At 33.1% G+C, this 26859-nt stretch overlaps 1 protein-coding gene across 2 annotated transcripts in view; it reads right to left on the reverse strand.

Annotated features, from left to right (window-relative positions):
* LOC138332271 (NACHT domain- and WD repeat-containing protein 1-like) overlaps positions 1 to 26355 on the reverse strand; it is a 36772-nt gene extending 10417 nt beyond the window's left edge. For both annotated transcript variants that reach the window (XM_069280293.1, XM_069280294.1), the window contains exons 1-18: positions 26244 to 26355; positions 17766 to 18046; positions 17448 to 17650; positions 16102 to 16217; positions 14866 to 15077; positions 14214 to 14348; positions 13222 to 13350; positions 10089 to 10297; positions 9355 to 9506; positions 8812 to 8914; positions 6537 to 6749; positions 5243 to 5573; positions 4521 to 4673; positions 2928 to 3074; positions 2420 to 2636; positions 1902 to 2058; positions 1414 to 1588; positions 330 to 683 (exon numbers count right to left, since the gene is read on the reverse strand). In XM_069280293.1, coding sequence (XP_069136394.1) covers positions 330 to 683; positions 1414 to 1588; positions 1902 to 2058; positions 2420 to 2636; positions 2928 to 3074; positions 4521 to 4673; positions 5243 to 5573; positions 6537 to 6749; positions 8812 to 8914; positions 9355 to 9506; positions 10089 to 10297; positions 13222 to 13350; positions 14214 to 14348; positions 14866 to 15077; positions 16102 to 16217; positions 17448 to 17650; positions 17766 to 18046; positions 26244 to 26314 — 3358 coding nt within the window. In that variant the 5' untranslated portion in view covers positions 26315 to 26355. The remainder of the gene's footprint in view (positions 1 to 329; positions 684 to 1413; positions 1589 to 1901; positions 2059 to 2419; positions 2637 to 2927; positions 3075 to 4520; positions 4674 to 5242; positions 5574 to 6536; positions 6750 to 8811; positions 8915 to 9354; positions 9507 to 10088; positions 10298 to 13221; positions 13351 to 14213; positions 14349 to 14865; positions 15078 to 16101; positions 16218 to 17447; positions 17651 to 17765; positions 18047 to 26243) is intronic.
* Positions 26356 to 26859: the final 504 nt, after the last annotated feature.

Here is a 26859-nt window from a genome sequence, read left to right on the forward strand (position 1 = left end):
AAATTTAAGATCTATTACAAGATTTCGTAAGTAGAATCAAGTGCTCTTTAAAGTTGTATTTCTTGCAATTTTCACCATCACTAACGGTCATAAAACACACAATGTGTGAATGTGGATGCTTATATATGATGGTTCAGATCCATAAAATACATATTTAATTTTATTTCATAATAACATCAATCAGAGATAAAAAGGAATTATAGACTAAACATTAAGTTATTGAGATTCAAAATTTTGGTCAACTGAGTTATGTATATTTGCTTCACAATAGCGCTACAAAACGCTAGTGAATAGAAAAATGCTTCTCTTTTTCTGGAAGTTATACACACCGTGGAAAAGATTCTCATCTTCTCTCATAAAACGTTTCTCCTTTGTCTTCACTTTGGACATCTTCTTGCCTGTGGATGCATTGTACAACACCGCTGTGTCATCCGTCAGTTTTACGAGGACATTTTTATCGTGACCTCCTACCCAGTACCCCGTCATATTAGACAGTGAGTATAGTATCTCTCCCGATGGCTGAATAACCTTGACCTTTTCGTCCTCGTACTCGGCCAGAATGAGTGTGTCGTCAGCCATGAATCGAACCCTTTTAGGAGATCTGCCAAGTTTGTTGAATGACTTAATCAAGGTTCCGTCTGATAGATTCCACGTCTTTACACTCTGTTCGTCATCATCAGCACCTATTGTATAACAGTATACATGCAAATGATTCAATAACAGATCGGATTAAGAGATACCAAAACGATCTAGATGAGGTTTTTACCGTAGAGTCGCCCCACCTTCCGATGATTGTTACATCATATTTTGATTTTTGTGATGTCACAAACACCGGAAGGTGCTTTGTCCACTTTGTCCATGTTATTTTGGTATCTAGAAATCATTATATTCTACAAATTCTCTCTTACAAAGAAGAAAATTCTGACTAACAATGCAATTTAAAAACTGTACAAACAGAAGCGATAGACTTTTTAGTTAGGACAGCTTGAATATGTGTGTCCATGAATCTAGTGGATAAAAATTGAAATTTGTCAAGTGGGTCATCATTGGACTTTTTACTTACAATGGTTAGCTTTAATGCTAAAGTATCCAACAGACAAGATATGAATTATAATTACATAATAAAACTAAGCATAAACTCTTAGGAGAAACATACAGAGGCTCTTGCAAGAATACGAAGGAGAATGAAGGTTAAACATGTACATGTGGAAGGTTATTTTGTAGTTCATCAGTAACATTCACCAAACGGACCTCAATGAAACACTGAATGGGTCACAATCTGAATGGTGATTCGAGTTTCAACACTGAATCGTCTAACACAAGAGGTATTCTACAAATCGGACCTAAGTAAATCTTACAACATACCATTATATATATATTATAATTATGTATAGCTGTTTTCTGAAAACTCACATGTAACGATAGTTTTGCCATCTCTGCTAATGTCCAGTCCTGTTACTTCGGCTGAGTGGCCGGAGAGTAAGTATACCAACTGACCGCCAGGTTTGGTCAGTATATCTCGGTCTGGTAGTAAATGGGGTCGGGTGATGTGCTTGCACTGCTCACAAAGTCTTCGAAGGCCCTCATCCTATCACAAGCGATGTACAAATATTGTGAAATCAAATTAACAATATGTTGTTTTTATCTAGCAGTCACAATGGTTGGATATTGTATATGTAAATAGGCTTAGAATAGCTCTTCGAAATAAAAAAAAATGATTAAAATGATTATTCTGACGGAATATCATGGAACCCTAAATGAAAGACGTATAATTCCTATAATGCCGTATCTTGGTCATAGAAAGGAGGCACAACAGCAAGTTGAAGTTCAAATGGGATTCGTCTACATCTATGTCATTTGTACAATAATTTATTCTAAAAATATGTTTTTGTTGTGCTTACCTCATCACCACCGAGTCGGTCTCGGAGCTGTAAGTCCAACAGGTTCACATCGTACAGTAACGTCTGCATAGACAGCTGGAAACAGTCGTGTAGCGTGTTGATGGCATAATCAAGTGGGAACTTCTTCATGGCCAGCTGGATATCGGCCATCACATTCCTGCACAAGATTTATATTTTGTAACAATTTTACAGTTGGATGTCGGTGATCTTATTTCTAGATAGAAAATTCTTCAGTTGGATATGGGCCATCACATTTCTGGATAAGATTTACCACGTTAAAGATTTCATCACTTCTCAGCAACACATTCAGCTGACGACGTCTGTGCGATATCGTGAGAAATGAACAATTCTTCGAATTATGGAAAATTTGAATTCCTATACAGTTCCAGAGAAAGAGAACAGTATCTATAATTGGATATCATGTTGTCTTATAATATCCAGAAATATATGGTACTCTACACATTGCAGTCAGTTGTGATAGGGTTTGGAATCCACCTAACTACAAATTAAGTACTTACCTTATTGAAGAAGACAATAACTTTGTCTGTAGGAAGTCTAAACGAAGTAAACACTGGTCTTTCAGTTCCTCCATATTCTTTGCCATAATGAGGTGGAATGGGAGGTTGTTTAGTTTCCTCAGATTAAACTTGTCTCCGTGTTTCAGTGGCTGAGTAGAGGAGTGGCGGTCCTCTAAGCCAGAATTCCCCGATCTATCTGTACATGGCTTCTTGTTCCCTTATGAAAAGAAAATCATTTGAATTAATGACATCCATCCAAACAAGTGGCATAGGGGTTGGTTTGGGAACTGAGACATTTTATTTATGCATTAAATGTTTTATGGAGTAAATTGTTAATATACATGCCAGACATTTCCACACACTCTTTTTGAAATTACATCCAGTATGAAGGAAACCACACTTTTGCATAACATGCCTATGATCTATTAAAGCGCTACTCAGTATGTATTTAGTACACGATGCAATACCTGCAAAATTTTGATTTTTCAGAGATGAAATGAAGACTCACCATTACTCCACTTTCCACTGAAGAAATCTGCCAGCGCCTGGTGTAGATTCTGGATGTCCTGTTCGCTACAGTAACGCGATCTCGCTGCCTGAATGAACTGTCTATGGTACCAGTAGAAGACACGGACATCATCCGCTCCTCGTTCCACTGAAAATTATAACGTATAGAAATGATATTATTTTCTTATGTTTGTGGTCGTTGTAGGGATTGTTTACGACAATGGGAATGAAATAATATGATAGTGTAAAGAGGTTGTCTTTTAAAAGAGTTAAAATATTTAGTGAAAACTGGGTGAAATATGTAGTTGAAGTGGCCGTTTAGAACAAAGGGTCGCTCAATAGAGATGAGAGAGTTATTACATATTTGACTGTATTCATTTAGTACATTATCTTACAAACATATAAATGGCTTTCAGATGGTTGGTCTTTCACTACGTAAGTTGATGGTATTTGATCAAAATTTGGACGTAAAAAGGATATGTCCTGCCTGTCCAGTGATGTGTTACCCTATGACTCCGAGTCAATCTTTTCCAAAAGAAAAAAGTTCCCATCTCTCTATTAAAAAGTATGAATTATGAAAGATGACATAATTTAAGAGTTATATATCTTCTAAGCAGCTTTAAAAGAAGTGCTCACGTTACCTGTGTCTGTCCTGATCGAGTCACTGTCGATTGACACGTTATATTGACACTATATAGAAACTAAAACGACCTACAGTAAACGGGAGCAGAGGCAAAACTCCGACATAAGGAATTGTTGGGTCAGGTGCATCATGACATCTTGGCAAAGAAACCATCTCGAGACCAAGATGGGAAATCGCAAACCAACAGACTCGAGGGATATGGCAAAGATTAAATCAAAGGATGAGGATTAAGCAGGTCAAGGTAGATAGTTTGAGGCAGCATGGTAGCTGGACTCGCTGGGAGAGAGTGAGGCAAAGGAAAGTATCCCAAAATGACATTTGTAGGATGTAAAGTCACAGACTTAGTTCCCTGCTGAAGTCGACATGTGATATACTGCCAAGCTCAACCAACCTCATCTGGGGAATTAAGGACAATGACGAATGTGTACAATTCACAGGTTAACCTGGCACACGTCTTCGTATAATCCAGATGGCACTTTCAGATAAAAGATACACATGGCGACATGACCATGTCCTTAAGATGGTCGCACCAAGTCAAGGGAGTGAGACAGCGTAAAGTATCCTGGAGTGATATTTAGGAGATGGAAGGTCACAGGTTTGCATTTCGGTATATATATCAACATAGGATCTGATGTTAAATCCCACCAATTTGTTCACCTACAGTATGGAGGTCAGCACTGAAAGTGTACTTTGTGGAAACAGACAAGAATGGAAGATATGGTGCTTATCTTTAGAAGTTGAATGCATGGGTTTTCTGGGTCAGTTACTTTGGGGGCTTAAAGTTTATCAGGGGCTATTAGAGCGGACAGGAAAAACTGGATATAGGCTAAAGACAGATCGAGGTTGCTTTCAGTTTGATCTGCAGAAGGCTGTTTAGTCACCAGCAACAGTGCTAGCCATGAGGTGAAGAATGGCACACTGAGTCACACTAAATTGTCACGTTAGACTGACCTACATATTCCTGTAGATCTGTCCTGAGTCGAACCAGCAGCAGGGGAGGTAATCTCCGGACGGGCGGGGTCCAGTATACGTATACATCATTGAGGACAATGTCATCACAGGAAAGGATGTCTTCTAACTCCGCCTCTGACAACCCATTTGTAGCTAAAACATAATTGAAATACATATATTATATGTATCAAAGTTGAAAATATAAGCTAGCTCAGCCATTGACGGATCACCTGCAGTAAATCAAATTATACCGTCTGGGTCCCCGACGTGACTTTGCATTTTGTAGGGTGTATATGCTTCTACATTAAATTAAGCTACACAAGCCTTTGTAAGCACAAACATGTCTACTTATTGTCTGGCAATTAGCTATAGTCAATTAAAAAGAAACTAGCTCAAGTCACTTTGCTCTTGTCACTATACACTTAACATTTTCACTTCTATCAGGGGGAGGGCTGGGCGGTATATATATACTAAAGCATCGAATATTCCTGGGTATATTTTCTTAATTTATGGGTAGAATCTTATTGCAGTTAACCTATCAATATTAAAAGTATTGAATTATGAAATGCAAGAAACTACAAATATCTCAGGTGAAGACAAAAAAACTATACCTTGCAACCTCATTTATACACGTGTCTAAAATCACAAAGGAATGTGCCATCAATGAGCAGCAGAAATGATGAAAATTTTATATGACTGTCAAAATCTACATTTCTGTATACCTGTTGTCAAATATCCAAGAGCATGTGAGACCAAGATTTTGCCGTGTTTGACCTCAAGCTGAGAAAACAGAAGGTCAATACTATCACGAACTGTTGATTGTAGTCTAACATCATCTGGGTTTGTGAACGAGGTCCATTTCTGCGCCTGGTCAAACGACAGCTTCAGATACAGAGGTATCGGACAAGTGTCAAAGGCATTGATCAAAGTGTCCCACTGCCAATTGGTCAGTGTACGTCCGTTAGCGGTCAGCCAGCTTCTGACAATGTTATCTACAGCTTCTTTATCAAGCACAGGAACTGCGACAAAATTTTCTGGGGTCTTGATTTTTCTCTAAGATTTAAAAACAAAAATAAACCTTATGTATTTTGTTTTCTTCTGTATTTGTTTAACAGGAGTCTACATGATAAAGGAATTGTGAGTTTTATTTGATCTACAATGGTGAACATTATTTATATGATTCATAAACTGTTAAAGTTAGGAGACAAAGAAGACTCAATGGCGTAAATTGCTAGCATACTATGATGCATTTAGACCTCTATCTTATTAGAAATAAGTTTAAGTAAATTGATTCAATTTTTGCCATACTTCGCTTGTCAAACCTTGAATGGCAGTCAAGGTCAAACATAGCAGTAATTCATAAAACAAAAGATATCACCAGTAGGACCAATAAAAAAATAAAGTCTCATTATCATTTTTTTCTTTGTCTTACTTATTGAAAAGTTCAAACCAAAACATGGTAAGTAATGGATATGTTTCAATATTAAAATACTTCAATAAATAATTGTAAACATACTTATTTTAGCACTGTAAAATTTTAGCGCAAATGTACAAAATTGTAAATTAAGATATATTAGAACTTATAAAAACATAGTGCAATCTGGTGGTTCAATACCGGAGATACACTTTTACATAATTACCTCTGTACGTGAATTTGCGCTTCAAAGACGTTGCAAAAAACTCTAAAAATAAAACTACCACTAAAATAAAAAAAAACTACCACTAAAATACCACTAAAATAAAACTACCACTAAAATAAAAAAAAACTACCACTAAAATACCACTAAAATAAATCTACCACCAAAATAAAACTACCACTAAAATAAAACTACTACCAAAATAAAACTACCGCTAAAATAAAACTACCACTAAAATAAAACTACTACCAAAATAAAACTACCACTAAAATAAAACTACCACCAAAATAAAAAAAAAACCCACTAAAATGAAACTACCACTAAAATACAACTACCACTAAAATAAGAATGTTTACATAAATATATTTTTATAAAATACCTGAAGAGCGGGAAAACACTCATAGACATCCTCCTCCAGAGTAGACACTATCACTTTCACATTGTCTGGGAGCTTTGCTGGAAGCCAGTTTAGGGTGCGGCCATTGTTTGATTGATCAAGCTGATCAAGCGAGTCGAGAAGGATGACCAGGGGACGGACATCTTTGGCCAAGCCTATGGCAAACTTAAAGGTTTTGACCAGCAACTTGATGTCCTAAAATGATGCAAAGTTTATAAATTAATTAAATAACTGTATTGTGTATCTTTTATAGACAGGTGTCATTTATAGACAGGTGTCCCATATAGACAGGTGTCCTTTATAAACAGGTGTCCTTTATAGACATGTGTCCTTTACAGCCAGGTGTCCTTTATAAGCAGGTGTCCTTTACAGACATGTGTCCTTAATAGACAGGTGTTCCGTATAGACAGGTGTCCTTTATAAGCATGTGTCCTTTACAAACAGGTGTCCTATATAAACAGGTGTCTTATATAGACAGATGTCTCGTGTATAAAGGTATCCTTTATAGACAGGTGCTCTTTATAGACAGGTGCTCCATATAGACAGATGTCTTTAATAGACAGGTGCCCCGTATAGACAGGTGTCCTTGACAGACAGGTGTCCTGTATGGACAGGTGCCCCGTATAGACAGGTGTCCCGTATAGACAGGTGTCCTTTTCAGACAAGTGACCCAAATAGACAGGTGTCCCATAAAGACAGGTGTCTTATATAGACAGGAGTCTTTATAGACAGGTGTCCTGTATAGACAGGTGTGCTATATAGATAGATGTCTTATATAGACATGTGTCCTTTATAGAAATGTGTCCTGTATAGACAGGTATCCGGTATTGATATGTGTCCTATATAGACAGGTATGTGTCCTTTATAGACAGGTGTCCTGTATAGATAGGTTTCCTTTACAGACAGGTGCCCTTAATAGATTGATGTCCTATATAGACAGGTGTCCCGTATAGACAGGTATCCTGTATTGATAGGTGTCCTTTACAGACAGGTGTCTTTATATATTGATGTCCTATATAGACAGGTGTCACGTATACACAGGTATCCTGTATTGATAGGTGTCCTTTATAGACAGGTGTCCTGTATTGATAGGTGGCATATATTTCATTTCATATTTCATTTGATATAATGATTTTTTTTTTCATTTTTCATGTCAAAATATGACCATAATAATTGATCTTATGTATAAGCCACAACAACATAAAATGCATATAGCTTCAGAGAGTACAGTGCATCTGGAAAATTCTTTGAAAAGGAAAATAGTAATACCCAGACAATTCATGGTTTTTTAATGTTCTATTTTAAGTTAATAAGGAAAGTTGATGTTACAAAACCATCATAACACATCGATAAATAGCAGTACAAATTTTGGAGATCACTTAACATAGTCAACTACTGGTTGATAATGTATTAATCATTATATAACCATGTATATGTACATCGAGGAACGACTTCTTGGATGTCTATATATAACACAAACCAGGTATGTGTATCCTATAACCTGTATTACTACACTTACATCATATTCCGTTATCATCACCGCACATCCCCACTTCCTATTAGTACCTAGAACACTGACACATTAGAAACTAAGGGCCTGGCTCACTCAGATTGCGTCTTACGATTAGAAATTTTTTTCTTTTGACAATGAAAACTACAGATGAAAATATGACTTAGAAATGACTGATGACAGTATATTACCAGAGGGATCTTGGAGACTACCAAAGAATGATCTATGTCTTACAATGGAAAGAGGGATCTTTTCTCTGCTCTTTAAACTTTAAATAACAAAATTCAAGATGGTTGCTAGGCGGCCATTTTGTACACCAATTGATCTCAAAATGCACACAACTAGGGTCCTAGGGGAACCAACATATGAAATCTGAAACAGATCATTTAAATACTTTCTGAGAAATAGTGGTAGAAAAACAGAGAGATGAAAGGTTAGAAGGACAGACGGCAGACAGACGGACAGACAACCTAATTACTATAGGGCACCCATATCTCAATGTAGGGCCTTAAAATCTTAATGGCAACTAATATACTGTATATCATTTCTACTGCACCTGAAAATTTCCCTTATTATTCATTACACTTATAATTCATTTCCTATGAGCAAATTATATAAAGGACTTTTGTGACATCACAATGATAATAACGACAAAATAAGCCGATTGCAGTTCATGCACTGGTGAATGCCAAATGTGTTTGATAAGGTTACATGGTGGGGTTTGCAGTAAATATGACCTATACCTACCTCTGGGATGGGTTTGTTGATGTTATAGAGAGTGTAGATTTGTTTGGTAATACTTGTCAGTAGGCTTAGGATGTTAGAACTGTCAGGACTGGTCCCAATGAACCTGGAAACCAAACCAAAGCATTCAACACGATTTATCATATAATCTGTCTGACTTTTAATGGCATGTAGTCAGAACTCTCATTCATGGTGTGGAATATCATACATTTAGCGGACAGACCTTTATGTCTTACCTGGCACTCATCACAGTTACTGTACAATATCAAAATGGGATTCGACCCAATAAGTGCCCCGTCCCTATTAGCTTCTCCCCCTCTTTGAGGCCTCAATTTAACTTACATTTCAATATAGAATGAAACTATCAAAATCATGACGATTTCTCTATTTGAATCTTTTCTGAATTGATAAATGGCTTACACAGTGCAATACTTTTGTGAAATGTTAGCCTAAATTTGGTCCTAAATTAAGCGATCCTTCATTTTTAAATTTTTAAATCAACCTCAGGCCGCTTAATGGGTTGAGTACAGTATTTTGCCTAAATACCTGATGATCACGGCTGGTTTTGATTGGTAATCTGTGTAGTAGCTGGGTGCTAGTGCTGCTGCCTTGGCCATTATAGACGTTTTACCACATCCTGATTGGCCATGCACCACCAAAGGTTTCGTGTTATTGCGGGTCAAGTAGTCCTGGATGGCCTGGGGAGCAAATTTTATTTATGTATAAATATATGCATACTGTTATCATGCTATACATATGAAGCTACTTTATTTTTATTTTAACTCATTCACCCCTGAAAATTCAAAATGAGCTATTCCTGCCTTTATATAAGAAGAGTTCAAATGTGTCTTCAGGGGTGAATAAGTTAATTCTAACCAGGGCCAATCAAATATTCTAATACAGAGGTTATTGTTTTTGAGTCATCCAAATTCAAGTTAACAAGAATCAACATCCGGTGCCTAGCAATTTTCCTCTTTTATAAGAATGAATGTCTAAAGATTCTTATATTTGTCTATCACTGTCATTAAGAAATGCTAAAGGCAATCCAGAGTCCTTGGAGGAGAAATCTCCAACCTACATCAGTCAATCAGCACAAGGTACTGGTACTGGACAGTTACAGAACATAAGTTCCAATCTTAAATATGATCCAGAGTTGGAGAACAGTATGAGCACATAATCTAAAATCTATTGAAGACTATTGCAGTCCCTCTCCCATTCAAGACAAAATTGTTAGATGTTATATATTATAGGTAAAATGTTATTTTCCATGTGAGCTATACCTGAAGAGTTGCCTCCCTTCCGTGGAGGTTTTTACACTTTTCCTGACAGAATTGGATGTGTTGTAGACACTCGGTCTCCAGCGGATCACTCCTGTCCTTGGACAATCTTTCCTCAATTCCTTTGGTGATCATCGTCATCATTTTCTTGACAAAATCCTCAGACATTTGTTTCAGATACACCTGATGTTCCGACAACTCTGGATTTATACCTGTTAATAAAATCAAAATTAATTTATATTATTCTAGGACCTAATTGCTTGTTAAGCTCCATGAAATTATGGACCTTAGACTCACATAAAAAGGCTTGCCTCCAGCTATCAATTGTCTGATTTTCCAGACAAGGGGATAACATCTTAGCAGTGAAACCTGAGATATTGTCTGCATGCCTTTGTCTAGGGGACATTTACACAGTTTGGAAACAATTTTTTTTTTCATACCCATATGAAATTAAAAAGAAGTAACATCAAGTGACAATGGTAACCACATCCTTTACGGTTACTATGGTAACAATATCCATTACGCTATATATTGTATCATCATCCATTACGGTATATATGGTATCACCATCCTTTATTTTTGCTATGATAACCACATCCTTTACGGTTACTATGGTAACAACATCCATTAAGGTTACTATGGTAACCACATCCTTTATGGTTACTATAGTAACAACATCCATTACGGTATATATGGTATCACCATCCTTTATTGTTACTATGGTAACCACATCCTTTATGGTTACTATGGTAACAACATCCATTACGGTATATATGGTATCACCATCCTTTACGGTTACTATGGTAACACATCCTTTATGGTTACTATGGTAACACCATCCTTTGCGGTTACTATGGTAACCACATCCTTTACGGTTACTATGGTAACTACATCCATTAAGGTTACTATGGTAACCACATCCTTTATGGTTACTATAGTAACAACATCCATTACGGTATATATGGTATCACCATCCTTTATTGTTACTATGGTAACCACATCCTTTACGGTTACTATGGTAACAACATCCATTACGCTATATATGGTATCACCATCCTTTATTGTTACTATGGTAACCACATCCTTTACAGTTACTATGGTAACAAAATCCATTACGCTATATATGGTATCACCATCCTTTACGGTTACTATGGTAACACCATACTTTATGGTTACTATGGTAACAACATCCATTACGGTATATACGGCATCACCATCCTTTATTTTTACTATGGTAACCACATCCTTTTCGGTTACCATGGTAACAACATCCATTAAGGTTACTATGGTAACCACATCCTTTATGGTTACTATAGTAACAACATATAGTTTATGAATATATATATTTACACTTGCTAGGCTTGTTCACTATACGCAAGTACTAGCCGATTTTGTTTACCATAACTGCATGGTAACATTGAACTTTGAACTTGCGTATGAAAATGTTCTATGCAACGTAAAGGGGCTACTTTTTTTTAAAGAAACACATGGCTTTGTTTACATTTTGACGCAACATTACGTGTATATTGTTGTTTTTCATAGAAATTTGGAAAGATATGAACAATACATAATATGTTTTATATTTATACATGATACAAACATTTTTAAAATTAACAATTGTATAAAGAAACGGGAAAAATATCCCGACCGGGGCGACGTGCAGTGCTTTCACTTTTGTTAAAAATGATGGATGTCAAATGTAAACATTACCTCTGTGTCTGTGTTCGTCCTACGATCAAGTCTTTGGGGTGGACGGGCGTGAGACCCTCTGACAGAGGTCAGTTATAAACATATCCTCTTGTCTCTGTTCTTTGAGAATTTAATCGTGTGTATTATAAAACATGCACCGCTAGTAATCCACGTGTTGACAGTTACGCGTCAACACAGCTACATTGTATCCATCGAACACAAGTGAAGTTATTCAATCTATCGATGGCGATGGATCTAAGCGTAGATTATATAATCACATGGCTCCCAAGGATGTAATATCGTCAAGTCAGACGACAATCTCAAACACATTGAGCTACTTGAAAACTGGTTTTTGACAACTTCGGCAAACTCCAGTGTGTAAGCGTGCGTCAGCTTCGCCTCGCTGCACAACGGTCACCGAGTTCACACATGTGGCCGAGTACAAATACTTTATGTTATTACGCTATATATTAACTTTTAGCAAAATTGAATATATATTTAAAAATCTGATCTGATTAAATAAAATTATCTCATAAATTTTCTTTGTTTGTCATGTTTACTTAACACTAAAATATTGAACTTTTTTGTCGTCGCGGATGAATAATTCTATCTTACGTGAAGCGTCATAATTCGCTGTTCAATTGAGTAAGCTCCTCCCACTTTTGACCGACTTTTATTGAATAATTACGTCACTTTCAAATGACAATTTTATTGCATAAAGTATAAATAAAAAGTCGTGTGAGTGTAAATATAGGGATTGGATTGCGCTTTTATGTTAACCATGCTTGTATGGAGCAATTCCTCTAAGAATATATTCAATATGGGGCGCTAACGCGCCCCATAGAATATATTCTTAGAGGAATTGCTCCATACAAGCATGGTTAACATAAAAGCGCAATCCAATCCCTATATGGTTAATCATCCTTTATGGTTATTATGGTAAACATCATCCTTTATGGTTACTATGGTAACAACATCCTTTATGGTTACTATGGTAACACCATCCTTTATGGTTACTATGGTAACACCATCCTTTATGGTTACTATGGTAACACCATCCTTTATGGTTACTATGGTAACACCATCCTTTATGGTTACTATGGTAACCACATCCTTTATGGTTACTATGGTAACACCATCCTTTATGGTTACTATGGTAACACCATACTTTATGGTTACTATGGTAACATCATCCTTTATGGTAACTATGGTAACACCATACTTTATGGTTATTATGGTAACATCATCCTTTATGGTTACTATGGTAACACCATACTTTATGGTTACTATGGTAACACCATCCTTTATGGTTACTATGGTAACACCATCCTTTATTGTTACTATGGTAACCACATCATTTATGGTTACTATGGTAGCATCATCCTTTATGGTAACTATGGTAACACCATACTTTATGGTTACTATGGTAACACCATATTGCCATTACCTTTATCTGACCAGGGTACAGTGTAAGTAATGATATTATCACTGGGTAAGTGGTTCTGCATCTTTCTATCCTTCAGGTCTGTCAGAAGCCCCTGGGCAAGCTTCACGGTCTCTTCATCTCCCAAACATTCTAAATAAAAACATCATATACATTATCAGTAATCTTAAATGTATAGATGAGACATAAAAATTATGTTTCAGTAATATTATTCTTTCAACTTGACTCTATATACAGTCGAATCTGTACAAACGACCATCTCTATTAAGAGACCCTCTGCTCTAAACGACCACTTCAATTCCTCTCAAGCGTTTTCACAATATATTTTAACTCTAATAAATGACTATGTCTCTAACCCGACCAGTGACCACATAATTTCCATCCTGTGGTCGCAAAAAATTCCTTTACAGATTTGACTGTGGTCTGGTCCCCTGCTTTGCTCTTAAGAATAGTGCAGAGCTATTGGAGAATTCGCAGCAGGAGACCAGACTATTCTTTATACTATTTTATGTTATCTTATTTATATGCTTGTTTTTAATCGTATTGCTCTAAATCTCTGTTTGCGAGTAAGTGCACATGGAGCAGTAATTAACGGACAATGTCAATAAGATTTAAATGTCCATCAACAGGTAGCCTAATTGCTAAAGTTTCCTGAATGTTCCAAGGTTCTCAGCTTCTGTCTCCGGTCTGACTGTGTGTTTTTGGCTTGTATTACACAATGTCGTGCAATTGTATTGCATGTTTGAAAATACATCTTGTTTTATTATTATAATTGCATGCTGAAAGTCAAGCCAATATGGTGATTTCAAGATACAATGATCAACTGACTGCAATGATGTAAGTTGAGTATAACAGGAGCAGTTAAATTTTATTTATCAGAGGGGTGCAAATATTTTAAGTTATTCACCCCTAAAAATTCATAATAACCTTTCCCTGTCTTTAAATAAGAAGAGTTCAAATGAGTCAACAGGGGTGTATGATTGAATGTCTCTTACCCATGTAGCGTGACAGCTGATAACTCGGCTCCACCGACTCTATATCCTTGATATTTCTCCGGAACCAAGCACATCCGCTCTCAACCCCGTGTTTATCCACGGACAACAGCCCCGTCTCGATCTCCTTCTCCGTTACTAAGTGAAGAAAGGGGAGACAACTGTTAATACAAGACTCACGTAACCTATGGATGTGGGAATATTTCCAATGTTGGTGGGCTAAATACTTTAATTTTGTAGAAAAGCGATACCTTATATTCTTTATACTTCCAAGATTCAAAGTGACCTTAAAATAATGAAGGTGAAGGTCATTAAATTGAAACATTTTGGTAACCCTTCATCCCAGCATGCTACAGACCCTAAAACAAGTCTCTATGACTCATGATTATTGAGAAGAAGTGAAAAAATGCACAATATTACTTTTGCTATCATTATATCCACCCCTGGACAATCTCATAGTAAAACTGAAACCCAATTTAAAAAAGCACACAGTCAACCAGTGTACCATTAATCAATTCTTTGATTGCATCAAAGGACCAAACTACATGCTCAATTGTTGTCACATACAGAGCCTTCAGTTTTACAATGAGGTAGTCCAGGGGTGGATATGACAAAAGTGATAGTAACCCCTGCAGTATTAAGGATGATAATTTACCTGATATGATATATTTCTTGGCCTCGACCTCCCCCAGTGCTTCCTCTGCTGCAGATTTCAGTGCCTCCTGCATTACATCACTCTCCTCCCACCAGATCTGTTTGGCTTTCTTACTGACCTCTTTGTCCCGACTGACCGAGTCAGGGAGGTGTTTACTGATGGAGCACAGGAGGTACACGGGAGGAACAGCGTTACTGTCACGTAGGTACCACCTAAATCAAATGTTCTATAAATAGACAGGAGGTACACGGGAGGAACAGCGTTACTGTCACGTAGGTACCACCTAAATCAAATGTTCTATAAATAGACAGGAGGTACACAGGAGGAACAGCGTTACTGTCCCGTAGGTACCACCTAAATCAAATGTTCTATAAATAGACAGGAGGTACACAGGAGGAACAGCGTTACTGTCACGTAGGTACCACCTACATGTAAATTAAACATTTAGTTTGGGTAAATTTGTTCTATTAACTCATTCACCCCTGAAATTTCACAATGGACTGTTCTAGTCCTTGATTAAGGAGAGCCTAAAAGTGTCTTCAGGGATAAATAAATTAATAACCAGGGTCATGAAAACCCATCAGGTTTCGCAAGTATAGGAAAATCGGAGTACCTGAGAAACTTACTATGGTCAATACCTGGCAACTGTTCCATGTAGATTATGAACTTAGACAATGACGACCCAATACCATTATGTAGTTAGAAAGGTTAAGGAAAAAGATCTTAGATAACTTGTAACTAGGATAAAAAACAACTTCTAACCTTTGACATCAAGGTCAAGGATCATAACCTTGAAAGTATCTTGGTTATATAATGTTGAAAAACTAATTTTTGAGATAAAGTTGTTTGATAATTTCAATACATTATATATCTTAAAATGGTCCACAACATTCATTCTTTAAGTCTTTTTAAAACTGGACAGTGAGTCAAGGTCATTCACTGTGACAAAATTGGTAGCACAGGGACCTGGCACAATTTTATTTTAACCAACAGTATACATACATATGTATGATAGTATACTATAATATATATGTATGCATTATATAATAATATAAACATAATATATATGTATGTATATACTGTTGGTTAAAAAATTTTGTGCCAGGTTCCTGTGATTGGTAGTGCTGGAAACAATCTGGATGTTTCTAAAGTGACAGATCAAAACAGTATCTCAAATTGATAATATTTCAGGAATATGCATCATTAGAATCATCCAGGTCTTATGTAAATACTTACTTTCTTAAAAGGTCTTTAGCTTTATCAGATTTTACATCAGCGAATACTTTATCAAATTCCTCTGCTTCTATGACTTTTGGCAGAGATCGATATCCATATTTATGAGACAGCAAACTCTGAAAAAAATAAAACATCATTTTTGAAAAGCTAATATGTTGGTGTAGGTATGGCTGTTTTAGTTTTTAGCAGAAAATAAACAGTGGATTTTCTTCTCTGAATTCTAATTTTACATTCCAGAGATGGCTGCCATTAGTTTTTAGCTAACCTAATTCTAATTTTACATTCCAGAGATGGCTGCCATTAGTTTTTAGCTAACCTAAACAGTTGATATTCTCTCCTTGCTCTGATTTTACATTCCAGAGACAGCTGGCCGTATAGTTTTTAGCTAAAAATGAATAGTAAATTATCTCCACCTAGCTGTGATTTCACATTTCAGACAGCTGCACTAAATATAATAGTCTTTAGCTACAATGAACAGTTGTGATTATCTCTCCCTAGTTTTTATTTTACATTACAGATAGAGCTGCTCTCAGTTTTTAGCTGAACAGTGAATTTTCTTTTTGATTTTACATTCCAGAAACAGCCATCCTTACATTTAATTTTTATCTGAAAGTGAAAGTAGATTATCTCCCCCTAGCTTTGATTTTACATTTCAGAGAGAGGTTGCCAGCCAAATGGCCATAACCTATTGGCCATATTTTATTCCGATTTGCCCCCATAACAATGCACCAAGGAAAACATACATATAACACAACCTACTCTGTAGCCTTTCGGGGGCAGTGTCAGACCCTATTTACAAATGAAAAAGATTGGCCAGCTCAATTCCCCAACCTTTCCCAAAATTCACAATTCAAAAGGTATAGGCCCTGTTTTTCATTCTAAAGAATAGGCCACGTAAATAAAGGCATCTTATTGTTGTGAGTTAAAAATCTGTGTGCGGCACTGTCAAGCTATCACTATAGATTGGTGGGTTTTTAGTTGAGAACTCTGAGTTTCCTCCACCTCTGAAACAGGGACATGATCAAATCCAGACTTATGTATAGAGATAATAGATTAAAATTGACCACAAATTTGATTTCATGATGGTTTTGGTTTCATCATCAGATAGTTTAATGTCCTTTAAATTAACACCCCGGGTCATTGATAAAAAGGATGTGCCAAGTTTGTTGGTGGAGGTACAGTGTAGGCCAGAGAACCTGGAAAAAAACCACTGACCGGCAACTAGCAACTGCCCCACATGAGACCCAGAGGTGGAGGGCTTGTGGTACATTGTATCATGTTGGGACATGTAAACCACTTGGCCACTGCTGCCCCTGATTCTATGAGGATGACTAATTGATGCCTACCACAAAGTTGGGCCCTGTAGACAGTTTTTTGCACATATCTAGTTCCCTCAGGCACAGGTCGGTCGTACTGTGGTCGTCTGACGCCTCGTCTCTAACTCCCCATCTCATGTCTACGACCTGAAACTCGTACCCTTGTGCCTGGCAGAAAGCCTTCACCTGGGGGTATGCATCACACATCCATGTATTTCTCTCAAACTTTGTATCTAAAATTATAAAAATATGTGAAGACAATTTTAATACATATCACAAAAAAGTATCAGAAATGAGATTTTTGAAAAAGATAATGAGATAAAAAAAACCAGTAGATGTATTTGTTACCTGTAAATGTACTGCTGGTGAAAATCCTAACAATCTTGACGAGAGTCTGTACAGATATTGTTGTGTCTCCCAGTAGGGAAGGGTGTACCTCAGGTAAGTCTGCTACTGTCATTATGTTATCATAAACATCATCATCATCATCAGCTGGCAGTGATTGGCCCGGAGGGAGGGGCGGAGGGGGAGGAGGGGGTGGGGCTGGAGGGGGATTTTGGGAGGAGGGAAAGGACTTAACCTTTGCTGGATGATCTTCTGTAGTAAGTCCAGCAACGTCATTTTGTTTTCTGAAATATAAAATTGTATCCCATCATCAGTTTAATTTGTTTACACTTATAGCTTGTGTATAGTATAATTTTGTGGCAACTTTGTTATACATTTTTATATGCTACCTTTATTACCAATATATATACACACGTTATCAGGGTGCTAGGAAGGTAATTACAATGTTATTAAGGTACATGTGATTAGTAATATGCACATATAATTAGTAATAGGCACATGTAATTAGTAATAGGTACATGTAATTAGTAATACATGTAATTAGTAAAAAGTACATGTAATTAGTAAAGTAAAGGTAAAGGTACATGTAATTAGTAATAGTACATGTAATTAGTAATAGGTACATGTAATTTAGTAATAGGTACATGTAATTAGTAATAGGTACATGTAATTAGTAATAAGTACATGTAATTAGTAATAGGTACATGTAATTAGTAATAGGTACATGTAATTAGTAATAGGTACATGTAATTAGTAATAGTACATGTAATTAGTAATAGTACATGTAATTAGTAATAGGTACATGTAATTAGTAATAGGTACATGTAATTAGTAATAGGTACATGTAATTAGTAATAGGTACATGTAATTAGTAATAGGTACATGTAATTAGTAATAGGTACATGTAATTAGTAATAGGTACATGTAATTAGTAATAGGTACATGTAATTAGTAATAGGTACATGTAATTAGTAATAGGTACATGTAATTAGTAATAGGTACATGTAATTAGTAATAGGTACATGTAATTAGTAATAGGTACATGTAATTAGTAATAGGTACATGTAATTAGTAATAGGTACATGTAATTAGTAATAGGTACATGTAATTAGTAATAGGTACATGTAATTAGTAATAGGTACATGTAATTAGTAATAGGTACATGTAATTAGTAATAAGTACATGTAATTAGTAATAAGTACATGTAATTAGTAATAGGTACATGTAATTAGTAATAGGTACATGTAATTAGTAATAGGTACATGTAATTAGTAATAGGTACATTATTAATTAGTAATAGTACATGTAATTAGTAATAGGTACATGTAATTAGTAATATAGGTACATATAATTAGTAATAGGTACATGTAATTAGTAATAGGTACATGTAATTAGTAATAGGTACATGTAATTAGTAATAGGTACATGTAATTAGTAATAAGTACATGTAATTAGTAATAGGTACATGTAATTAGTAATAGGTACATGTAATTAGTAAAAGGTACATGTAATTAGTAATAGGTACATGTAATTAGTAATAGGTACATGTAATTAGTAATAGGTACATGTAATTAGTAATAGTACATGTAATTAGTAATAGGTACATGTAATTAGTAATAGGTACATGTAATTAGTAATAGGTACATGTAATTAGTAATAGGTACATGTAATTAGTAATAGTACATGTAATTAGTAATAGTACATGTAATTAGTAATAGGTACATGTAATTAGTAATAGGTACATGTAATTAGTAATAGGTACATGTAATTAGTAATAGGTACATGTAATTAGTAATAGGTACATGTAATTAGTAATAGGTACATGTAATTAGTAATAGGTACATGTAATTAGTAATAGGTACATGTAATAGTAAAAAGTACATGTAATTAGTAATAGGTACATGTAATTAGTAATAGGTACATGTAATTAGTAATAGGTACATGTAATTAGTAATAGTACATGTAATTAGTAATAGGTACATGTAATTAGTAATAGGTACATGTAATTAGTAATAGGTACATGTAATTAGTAATAGGTACATGTAATTAGTAATAGGTACATGTAATTAGTAATAGGTACATGTAATTAGTAATAGGTACATGTAATTAGTAATAGGTACATGTAATTAGTAATAGGTACATGTAATTAGTAATAGGTACATGTAATTAGTAATAGGTACATGTAATTGTAATAGGTACATGTAATTAGTAATAGGTACATGTAATTAGTAATAGGTACATGTAATTAGTAAAGTACATGTAATTAGTAATGTAAGTAGTAATAGTAATAGTACATGTAATTAGTAATAGGTACATGTAATTAGTAATAGGTACATGTAATTAGTAATAGGTACATGTAATTAGTAATAGGTACATGTAATTAGTAATAGGTACATGTAATTAGTAATAGGTACATGTAATTAGTAATAGGTACATGTAATTAGTAATAGTACATGTAATAGTAATAGTACATTAATTTAATAGTACATGTAATTAGTAATAGGTACATGTAATTAGTAATAGGTACATGTAATTAGTAATAGTACATGTAATTAGTAATAGGTACATGTAATTAGTAATAGGTACATGTAATTAGTAATAGGTACATGTAATTAGTAATAGGTACATGTAATTAGTAATAGGTACATGTAATTAGTAATAAGGTACATGTAATTAGTAATAGGTACATGTAATTAGTAATAGGTACATGTAATGTATAAAGTACATGTAATTAGTAATAGGTACATGTAATTAGTAATAGGTACATGTAATTAGTAATAGGTACATGTAATTAGTAAAAGTACATGTAATTAGTAATAGGTACATGTAATTAGTAATAGGTACATGTAATTAGTAATAGTACATGTAATTAGTAATAGGTACATGTAATTAGTAATAGGTACATGTAATTAGTAATAGGTACATGTAATTAGTAAATAGGTACATGTAATTAGTAATAGGTACATGTAATTAGTAATAGGTACATGTAATTAGTAATAAGTACATGTAATTAGTAATAGGTACATGTAATTAGTAATAGTACATGTAATTAGTATAAGTACATGTAATTAGTAATAGGTACATGTAATTAGTAATAGGTACATGTAATTAGTAATAGGTACATGTAATTAGTAATAGGTACATGTAATTAGTAATAGGTACATGTAATTAGTAATAGGTACATGTAATTAGTAATAGGTACATGTAATTAGTAATAGGTACATGTAATTAGTAATAGGTACATGTAATTAGTAATAGGTACATGTAATTAGTAATAGGTACATGTAATTAGTAATAGGTACATGTAATTAGTAATAGGTACATGTAATTAGTAATAGGTACATGTAATTAGTAATAGATGTACATGTAATTAGTAATAGGTACATGTAATTAGTAAATAGGTACATGTAATTAGTAATAGGTACATGTAATTAGTAATAGGTACATGTAATTAGTAATAGGTACATGTAATTAGTAATAGGTACATGTAATTAGTAATAGGTACATGTAATTAGTAATAGGTACATGTAATTAGTAATAGGTACATGTAATTAGTAATAGGTACATGTAATTAGTAATAGGTACATGTAATTAGTAATAGGTACATGTAATTAGTAATAGGTACATGTAATTAGTAATAGTACATGTAATTAGTAATAGGTACATGTAATTAGTAAAGTACATGTAATTAGTAATAGGTACATGTAATTAGTAATAGGTACATGTAATTAGTAATAGTACATGTAATTAGTAATAGGTACATGTAATTAGTAATAGGTACATGTAATTAGTAATAGGTACATGTAATTAGTAATAGGTACATGTAATTAGTAATAGGTACATGTAATTAGTAATAGGTACATGAATAATTAGTAATAGGTACATGTAATTAGTAATATGTACATGTAATTAGTAATAGGTACATGTAATTAGTAATAGGTACATGTAATTAGTAATAGGTACATGTAATTAGTAATAGGTACATGTAATTAGTAATAGGTACATGTAATTAGTAATAGGTACATGTAATTAGTAATAGGTACATGTAATTAGTAATAGGTACATGTAATTAGTAATAGGTACATGTAATTAGTAATAGGTACATGTAATTAGTAATAGGTACATGTAATTAGTAATATGTACATGTAATTAGTAATAGGTACATGTAATTAGTAATAGGTACATGTAATTAGTAATAAGTACATGTAATTAGTAATAGGTACATGTAATTAGTAATAGGTACATGTAATTAGTAATAAGTACATGTAATTAGTAATAGGTACATGTAATTAGTAATAGGTACATGTAATTAGTAATAGGTACATGTAATTAGTAATAGGTACATGTAATTAGTAATAGGTACATGTAATTAGTAATAGGTACATATAATTAGTAATAGGTACATGTAATTAGTAATAGGTACATGTAATTAGTAATAGGTACATGTAATTAGTAATAGGTACATGTAATTAGTAATAGGTACATGTAATTAGTAATAGGTACATGTAATTAGTAATAGGTACATGTAATTAGTAATAGGTACATGTAATTAGTAATAGGTACATGTAATTAGTAAGTACATGTAATTAGTAATAGTACATGTAATTAGTAATAGGTACATGTAATTAGTAAGGTACATGTAATTAGTAATAGGTACATGTAATTAGTAATAGGTACATGTAATTAGTAATAGGTACATGTAATTAGTAATAGGTACATGTAATTAGTAATAGTACATGTAATTAGTAATAGTACATGTAATTAGTAATAGGTACATGTAATTAGTAATAGGTACATGTAATTAGTAATAGGTACATGTAATTAGTAATAGGTACATGTAATTAGTAATAGGTACATGTAATTAGTAATAGGTACATGTAATTAGTAATAGGTACATGTAATTAGTAATAGGTACATGTAATTAGTAATAGGTACATGTAATTAGTAATAGGTACATGTAATTAGTAATAGGTACATGTAATTAGTAATAGGTACATGTAATTAGTAATAGGTACATGTAATTAGTAATAGGTACATGTAATTAGTAATATGTACATGTAATTAGTAATACATGTAATTAGTAATAGGTACATGTAATTAGTAATAGGTACATGTAATTAGTAATAGGTACATGTAATTAGTAATAGGTACATGTAATTAGTAATAGGTACATGTAATTAGTAATAGGTACATGTAATTAGTAATAGGTACATGTAATTAGTAATAGGTACATGTAATTAGTAATAGGTACATGTAATTAGTAATAGGTACATGTAATTAGTAATAGGTACATGTAATTAGTAATAGGTACATGTAATTAGTAATAAGTACATGTAATTAGTAATAGGTACATGTAATTAGTAATAGTACATGTAATTAGTAATAGGTACATGTAATTAGTAATAGGTACATGTAATTAGTAATAGGTACATGTAATTAGTAATAGGTACATGTAATAGTAATAGTAATACATGTAATTAGTAATAGTACATGTAATTAGTAATAGGTACATGTAATTAGTAATAGGTACATGTAATTAGTAATAGGTACATGTAATTAGTAATAGGTACATGTAATTAGTAAATACATGTAATTAGTAATGGCACATGTAATTAGTAATAATACATGTAATTAGTAATAGGTACATAGTAACATTAATTAGTAATAGGTACATGTAATTAGTAATAGGTACATGTAATTAGTAATATGTACATGTAATTAGTAATAGGTACATGTAATTAGTAATAGGTACATGTAATTAGTAATAGGTACATGTAATTAGTAATAGGTACATGTAATTAGTAATAGGTACATGTAATTAGTAATAGGTACATGTAATTAGTAATAGTACATGTAAATTAGTAATAGTACATGTAATTAGTAATAGGTACATGTAATTAGTAATAGGTACATGTAATTAGTAATAGGTACATGTAATTAGTAATAGGTACATGTAATTAGTAATAGGTACATGTAATTAGTAATAGGTACATGTAATTAGTAATAGGTACATGTAATTAGTAATAGGTACATGTAATTAGTAATAGTACATGTAATTAGTAATAGGTACATGTAATTAGTAATAGGTACATGTAATTAGTAATAGGTACATATAATTAGTAATAGGTACATGTAATTAGTAATAGGTACATGTATAATTAGTAATAGGTACATGTAATTAGTAATAGGTACATGTAATTAGTAATAGTACATGTAATTAGTAATAGGTACATGTAATTAGTAATAGGTACATGTAATTAGTAATAGGTACATGTAATTAGTAATAGGTACATGTAATTAGTAATAGGTACATGTAATTAGTAATAGGTACATGTAATTAGTAATAGGTACATATAATTAGTAATAGGTACATGTAATTAGTAATAGGTACATGTAATTAGTAATAGTACATGTAATTAGTAATAGGTACATGTAATTAGTAATAATAGTAATGTACATTAATAGTAATAGGTACATGTAATTAGTGATAGGTACATGTAATTAGTAATAGGTACATGTAATTAGTAATAGGTACATGTAATTTAGTAATAGGTACATGTAATTAGTAATACATGTAATTAGTAATAGGTACATGTAATTAGTAATAGGTACATATAATTAGTAATAGGTACATGTAATTAGTAATAGGTACATGTAATTAGTAATAGGTACATGTAATTAGTAATAGGTACATGTAATTAGTAATAGGTACATATAATTAGTAATAGGTACATGTAATTAGTAATAGGTACATGTAATTAGTAATAGGTACATATAATTAGTAATAGGTACATGTAATTAGTAATAGGTACATGTAATTAGTAATAGGTACATGTAATTAGTAATAGGTACATGTAATTAGTAATAGGTACATGTAATTAGTAATAGGTACATGTAATTAGTAATAGGTACATGTAATTAGTAATAGGTACATGTAATTAGTAATAAGTACATGTAATTAGTAATAGGTACATGTAATAGTAATAGGTACATGTAATTAGTAATAGGTACATGTAATTAGTAATAGGTACATGTAATTAGTAATAGGTACATGTAATTAGTAATAGGTACATGTAATTAGTAATAGGTACATGTAATTAGTAATAGGTACATGTAATTAGTAATACATGTAATTAGTAATAGGTACATGTAATTAGTAATAGGTACATGTAATTAGTAATAGGTACATGTAATTAGTAATAGGTACATGTAATTAGTAATAGGTACATGTAATTAGTAATAGTACATGTAATTAGTAATAGGTACATGTAATTAGTATAAGTACATGTAATTAGTAATAGGTACATGTAATTAGTAATAGGTACATGTAATTAGTAATAGGTACATGTAATTAGTAATAGTACATGTAATTAGTAATAGGTACATGTAATTAGTAATAGGTACATGTAATTAGTAATAGGTACATGTAATGTAATTAGTAATAGTACATGTAATTAGTAATAGTACATGTAATTAGTAATGTACATGTAATTAGTAATAGGTACATGTAATTAGTAATAGGTACATGTAATTAGTAATAGGTACATGTAATAGTAGTAGTACATGTAATTAGTAATACATGTAATTAGTAAAGGCACATGTAATTAGTAATATGTACATGTAATTAGGTACATGTAATTAGTAATAGGTACATGTAATTAGTAATAGGTACATGTAATAAGTAATATGTACATGTAATTAGTAATAGGTACATGTAATTAGTAATAGGTACATGTAATTAGTAAAGGTACATGTAATTAGTAATAGGTACATGTAATTAGTAATAGGTACATGTAATTAGTAAAGGCACATGTAATTAGTAATATGTACATGTAATTAGTAATAGGTACATGTAATTAGTAATAGGTACATGGCATATGTAATTAGTAATATGTACAGGTAATTAGTAATAAGTACATGTAATTAGTAAAGGCACATGTAATTAGTAATAGGTACATGTAATTAGTAATAGGTACATGTAATTAGTAATAGGTACATGTAATTAGTAATAGGTACATGTAATTAGTAATAGGTACATGTAATTAGTAATAGGCACATGTAATTAGTAATAGGTACATGTAATTAGTAATAGGTACATGTAATTAGTAATAGGTACATGTAATTAGTAATAGGTACATGTAATTAGTACACATAGATAGCAAGTGAGATTCATTTGAATATCAGTTTAACTTTGTGTTGGGCTCGTACAATGTCTAATATAAAAGTGTACCAGAAAATGTACAAAATAATTGTGTTTAAATGGATTTTAAAGATATTAATTACATTAAGTTAAAGATAGTCTCCAGGGACACTCTCGATGCGATATACTAATACATATTGTACAGTACAAATGTCATACAGTCGATCACCTTTAAAAAAAGGACTTAAGCAAGTCTAGCAAGGTACTCATGAAAATGTACACATGTATTGTACTTTCTGTATACGACGCGTTAACATTACGTTGTAAGATCCTAATTTTACCTTGTGTCATCCGCTGTTTTGTGACCAGCTGATGCTAGCAGGGACAACTGGTACAGATACTGGCGATACATGTTACGATAAACCTAACGGCGTCTTCTGTCAGTTAGTCGCCGTATACCTGTAGTGCTAAAAATAGACACCGGTGTTTTCTCTTTAACAGGTAAACACGGCGTGGTCGTCAAGCGGCACACTATTCTACAGTATGTTTATTTATTAGATGATCGATCGCTCGTCTCGGGCTAAGATTTCCAATAAAATATTTCAAAGGAATAAAATCTTACCACTCTCGAACGTTGGGGGATAAATGTTTATATATCTACTACGGAGACTGAATACGATTGTCAGGGACAGTAGAACTCAGTTGATATGAATAATATTCTCAGGATTTTTTTCTGAAGTTTACTGAATCCGTGAAGGATCAAGTAACAATAGTGACCTAGCTAATTTATAGGAAGAGTTAAAAGGCAGTGGTTTTAATATTGCAAGTTATAAGCTGAGAGGGGTAAACAGGTAAAAACACTTTAAATGACTTAGACAGAGATATCCTAGCTGTGGAGCGGTCTCTAGGAGTACAATGGTACAGGGAGCCTAATGTCTTTTGTTTCTAGATTGCCAT

Source organism: Argopecten irradians, chromosome 9, assembly GCF_041381155.1.
Source record: "Argopecten irradians isolate NY chromosome 9, Ai_NY, whole genome shotgun sequence".
Lineage (NCBI taxonomy): Eukaryota > Metazoa > Mollusca > Bivalvia > Pectinida > Pectinidae > Argopecten > Argopecten irradians.